This window comes from Loa loa, assembly GCF_000183805.2.
Source record: "Loa loa unplaced genomic scaffold supercont3.67, whole genome shotgun sequence".
Lineage (NCBI taxonomy): Eukaryota > Metazoa > Nematoda > Chromadorea > Rhabditida > Onchocercidae > Loa > Loa loa.
In genome coordinates this window covers 142,091-147,960 of record NW_018108247.1, presented here as the reverse complement: position 1 = coordinate 147,960, position 5,870 = coordinate 142,091, and the positions used below count along the sequence as shown (strand labels likewise).

At 25.0% G+C, this 5,870-nt stretch overlaps 1 protein-coding gene across 1 annotated transcript; it reads right to left on the bottom strand.

The window, feature by feature from the left end:
* Nucleotides 1–4,519: 4,519 nt before the first annotated feature.
* LOAG_11963 (hypothetical protein) lies at nucleotides 4,520–4,735 on the bottom strand (the record flags this gene model as incomplete). Its single annotated transcript, XM_003147479.1, has 1 exon — nucleotides 4,520–4,735. The coding sequence occupies one exon, from the start codon at nucleotides 4,733–4,735 to the stop codon at nucleotides 4,520–4,522; it is 216 nt and encodes a 71-aa protein (XP_003147527.1).
* Between the last annotated feature and the right edge of the window lie 1,135 nt (nucleotides 4,736–5,870).

Sequence of the window (5,870 nt, the reverse complement as noted above, 5' to 3'; positions counted from 1 at the left end):
AAAACCCTGACATATATGGATGACAATTAAAACTACTTAAAATACTTACAATACTACCAAAATTTAAAAAAAGAAAAAACGAAAAACGAAAGAAAAAAAAGAAGGGTGAGAATAGAAAGATATACATATGCTAGAGACTAATAAATGAATGCAAAAAGGAGAAAAAAAAGCTGATTGAAGAATGAAATCATATCAGTGAATTAATGAATGAATACTACTGATACACTATTATTGTGAAGAAAAAAAGCAATTGTATTGAGTTATGACATTATTTATACATGAAGAAGATGAATAATGTTTAAAAAGTAAAAATTAGAAAGCAATCAAATTAACCCTTTCACTGCTCTTTTTTAGGAAAGTAGAATGAAAGATTGTGACATTTTTGTAAATTAATAAAAATGTCGAAATAATTAGGAATTGATAATGATGTATAGTGATAAGCAAAGGTCAGAAAAGTTGATATTATATGCAAAAATAATAGAACTTCTCAAGCATTTAGTAATACATATTACATCTAATAGCAATGAATGATGGACCTAACTCCTAAAATACTAGTTGATTACTGTTAATTAATCACACTAATCACGTAACATTGATGAACATGCCACGTAATAAACATAACAGTCATTGCATCACGACTCATGCATGGCTATTTGCATGCAAACCGAACCAAATGGTTTGCATGCAAGCTGCAAACAACTGAACTTTATGCTACCTCCTATTACATCTTTCTTTACTCTCTCTACTGTGACTATCATCGTCCAGTTTACCCTAAATAGTAACACACTTTCTGCATTACACTGTATTAGAATTGATAATTATTTCATACTATTACGATTAATAATTAACAATTGCCGTATCCTATTCCGATCAACAATTACAATTCCGATTAACAATTACAATTCTGATTAGCAATTACAATTCCGATTAACAATTAACAATTGCCGTTTTGATTGATTATTATTCCTATAATTTTTTCTTTCCTTTTCTCTGTAAGTATGAATAATCGATTTAAAATTCTGCAAAAAAAAAAGACCGTAAGGGAACGATTATACGAGAGATAATCCAAATGTTATCGTATTCAAGACAATTGTAATTTTATTTGGGTATGAATGGTATCATATTAACTATTACGATGGTACAGAATGACATGTATCGTATATTTAATGCAAAACGAGAATGTCCCATATCAACATTTTATGGATAAGTATGGATTCATAATCATTTACATGAAAAAAGATAAAATAGTACTAAAAATAATAAAAAATAAAATTGTGTTTTCAGATTTTAAAACTGTACTAAAATAATAATACTTGAAATCAAATTCACTTAGTTACTGTATTTTTTTTTCAAATTTAATTTGCAATGTCATTTTATGCACCAATATTATTGATATAAATGATGTTGCGTTTTTTTTCTGATAAAAATTGTATTGCTCAACAAAGATTTCACCCATCGATTTGGTAATATGTGACAGGCCGTATATTCTTTCATCTAATTAAATGATTATTGCAGGTATATAAGCGTATTTTGCATACATAACATTGGTATATAAGTGCAAGAATTTGCGAATTTTAAAGTTATTTTAAATGCTTAAATATAGCATATATAAATAAATTAAATAGAATTATTATTCAAAAAATCGGATTTAATTCTTTATCAAATTGAGTTTCTTTTTTTGCTACAAGAATTAAAACTAAATTTTAAAAAATGCTAAAAGTATTTCATATTTCTTTTATTTTATATATTATTTATAATATTTTCTATTTGTATTCGTATATTCCATCCAAACAGAATTTGTAATTAATTGAACTTGACATTCTTTCAATTTGTTTGCATTTACAAATACGTTTTAAGAAAAAAAAATTTTAGAAGTGAATTGAATAACTTTTTGGAATTTCAATGCATGTAAATTTTAATACTTGATTTTAATTTTTATTCATTTCAATCCAGTTCAATGTAGTATTTCAGTTCTATATGGTTTCATTCAAGCTGTTCAATTTTATTTGATATATTTTGCTTTAATTGAATTTAGCATTGCTCAGTCCTTCTCGAATGAATTCAGTTCAATTTTATTTTATTTTAAAAGCACATGCAAGATGCACACATATACACACACACATACGCACACACACACACACACACACACACACACACACACACACACACAAAGACACACACATGCCACTTATGCACATGCAAACAGCACTAAAAGCACGACAAGTCTTGCAGCTTATTTTCAAAATTTTACTTTTAAAAAAACTGATGTAGCTGATAAAAGCGTAAATTGGAGTAAATTGAAATGATTAATTCCAATGAGATGAGTTAGAGCTTTTTAAAGGAAAAAAAATTAGATAAAAAAAGAAGAGAAAGTTGTTAATATGTATCATATATTTAGTTTAATAAAATTGAAATTATAATTGATCGAAATATATCCGTGATACGTGCGTAATAATTATTTTCGTGCAAAACGTAAACTTATAATATTTAATTTTAATAGGTCTCATTAAAATACAGCCAAATTTTCACTGCCACTTTTTTCACTTAGTTTATATTTCCTCATGTATCATTTGAGATAGTATTGTAATTGGAATTAAACTTTTCAATATTCCCTCGGCTCTTTTTTAAATTTTTTTTGAAAATATTATAGCTAACGCAGATTTTTCTCATTTCCGAAATTTAACCACTTGAAAGAATTGATTAAACGAAATAGATTGAACAGCAAGTGGAGAAATTAAACTAAAATTTAGGACTTTATTGAATTTCCTTTCATTCGCTTCAGTGTCATCCTCTACTTCGTTATCTTTGTCAAATCGCAAAATCTATTTTGATTCATTTTAACTTTAATTTGTTAAAATAAAATTTAGTTTTAAATTTTATTTCTTATACTTTATTGTCTTTTGTCATCAAATCTTATTACACATTTATCTCACTTCTTATCGATAAAATGATGCTTGTATTACTGATGCTATAAGTGAAAATGCTCAGCTATCTACGCTTTTACTTCATCTGCTTATTGGCTTAGCTTAGGCCAAATAGTTACTTTATTTTTTGCTAGGCTAAATTTTCGCTCATTTTTTTCAATACTTCCTTCCAATTCATATTTCTTCATTGAAATCCCTAAATTAAGATGAGGCAAACAATCGAATAAGATAGGCTTTTTAAACTAATTTACTAAAATGCATTTCATTTTGCAGTTTTCTTCGGAAATGCATTCATTTTTATTATTAAAAAAAAAAGTTACCATTTCGAATGAAAAATCTTCATTTGAGCATAAAATTTAAAAATTCAAATTTTTTTTGAAAAATCAATTATTCTATTATTCAGTCAATCAGTATGTAATTATCAGCGGGATAATATAAAATTATATGGAGTACTTGTATGATTTTTTTTTTTCAATAGAATTTGGATGAATCAAAAAGAGTGTATGACATCGATCGTCACAGTCACGTTATTATCACGACATCAAATGGGGACATTTATCCATCATTGGAATGTCATTGTTACATTAACGGTCACCTTCAAATAAATTATTCATTTCGTTGAGTTTTACTTTAATTATTACGTTTATTTACACAAAAAATAAAAAATGAAAAAATAAAAAAAGTAAAAAAACGTGTTTTACATCTTACTTTAACAAAAAAAAATAATTCTGAGATTATCAAATAGATTAACTTGCACAAAAAGACTATTTTTAGTAGAATGAGACTTATGTAAAATTTATTCAGGTAATAAAGGTTGCAAAAGTTTTTATTTACAAAATTTATGTGGTAGTAAATTATGGAAATGATTGTTGAATTTGAATGAAATTGGAAGAAGCTTGTTTGTAGACAATCCTTTTTTTTCTTAAAAATTTTAAATAAAAATTCCTTCTAATTTATAGATTTACCAACTAGTTGAATTTTTAAAAATTTCTTCAAAAATAACTTTTTATTTTGTGAAAAAGAAAAAAGTTAAAATTTTCATTCACACAAAATTACAATTTAATACATTTTACTGCTCGATTTTTTCAAATTTTTTCATTCAATAGCAGTTTGGTATTTTTTATTTAATACATAATTTTTTTAATTTTTGATTTTTATATTTTGTTGCAAAAATTTTTCCAATAATCATATGAGTTTAATCATAATATTATGCAAAATTTAGCTCCTTTCTATTTTTCCCTTTATTGCAACTCTGTTTTGAAAGCAAAAAAAAAAGAAAACTGAAAAATTTTTTTTTTTTGTGTATTAAAAAAACGAAAAGCAAGAAAGATTCACTGTTTATATTGATTGAGTAGAAATAAACGTGAAGGACAAACAGGTGACAGACTTAATTAATATGCAGATGTTTGTTTGTATGAATGTATGCATGTACTCTTTTCATTGTTTCATATTTCAATGGATGACAATTGCTCCGTTAACAAATAATAAAAGATTCAGAAGAAGGAAAGAATAAAGGTAAGGCTGTAATGAATTAATCAGAAGAATGGAAGGAAAAGCAAAAAATTGGATTTGATTTTGTACCAAACTAATACTAGCTAATTATAGTGCATTATTATTGTTGTTGTTATTATTGCTATTATTATTATTATCACTATTGTTATCACATTATTATCTCTATAATTAACGTTGCCACTATCACTATTATTGTCATTATCATCATCATTATTGTCATTATTATCATCATTGTCGTTATTATCAGTTTTATCATTATTATCATTATTATCATTGGTATTACTGTCAATTACTGCCATTGGTTTTATTACTATTGTTATTATCTGTGGTAACTGATAAAATTAAAGTTTCATTTCTGCTGAAAATTTTGATTTAAAATGAAGGATTTTAAGAATTAAATGAAAAAGAAGTGGTGCGATATTTTATAAAGTTATGGTTGACAAATAGCATTCCTAACTCTATCCAATTGTCGAAAAATTTGACTCGCATTAATTAATTTGTCATTGAAGTTGGTTATTCATTCCGTACATTTCAGTTAATCAATAGCTTTCAGATGATAAATTGGCTTATCATATGTTATCAATTCCGTCTGAAATCAAATTCTTATTTCATTTTTCATTTATTTCATTGGATGATTTATTTAGCTTTTTGAATATAACCAATGTATGAATTTCTTTTCTTCAATTATTACAGAGGAAGTTTGTATTTTGAATGCTTGATTGAACATATTTAAATTTACTTAAATCCATCCTTTACTATCACTTAGTTCAGGAACATTTTCCGAATTTCTTCTCATCCATAAAAAATGTGAAACTAATTTAAAATGTTTCGTTTTCTTTCAATTCCTTTTTTTCCTAACTTATTTTTATGCATGATATAGTAGTGTAATTGTCCAAACTTCCTAAAACTAATTCATCATCTTGTCGGTTGGGGTAATTAAAACTCGCATTAATTAATACATCATTATCATCGCCAATATCATACATCACAATCAGTGAATGAATGCATGAATGGGATGATGAGAGAGTAAAATGGCACATTCAGGTCATCATCGGTCATCATCATCATCCTTCATATAATCTGTAAATTATGTATAACAAATAGCCTGCTGGTAAAGTGGACAGCAATTCATCGTTTCATATGTTATATGATATATGTTACAGTTATAAGGCAATATTCAGTGTATTTACTACACTGCAAATTCTATTGCTAATCCATTATTATTATTATTATTATTATTATTATTATTATTATTATTATTATTATTATTATTATTATTATTATTATTATTATTATTATTATTATTATTATTATTATTATTATTATTATTATTATTATTATTATTATTATTATTATTATTATTATTATTATTATTATTATTATTATTATTATTATTATTATTATTATTATTATTATTATTATTATTATTATTAT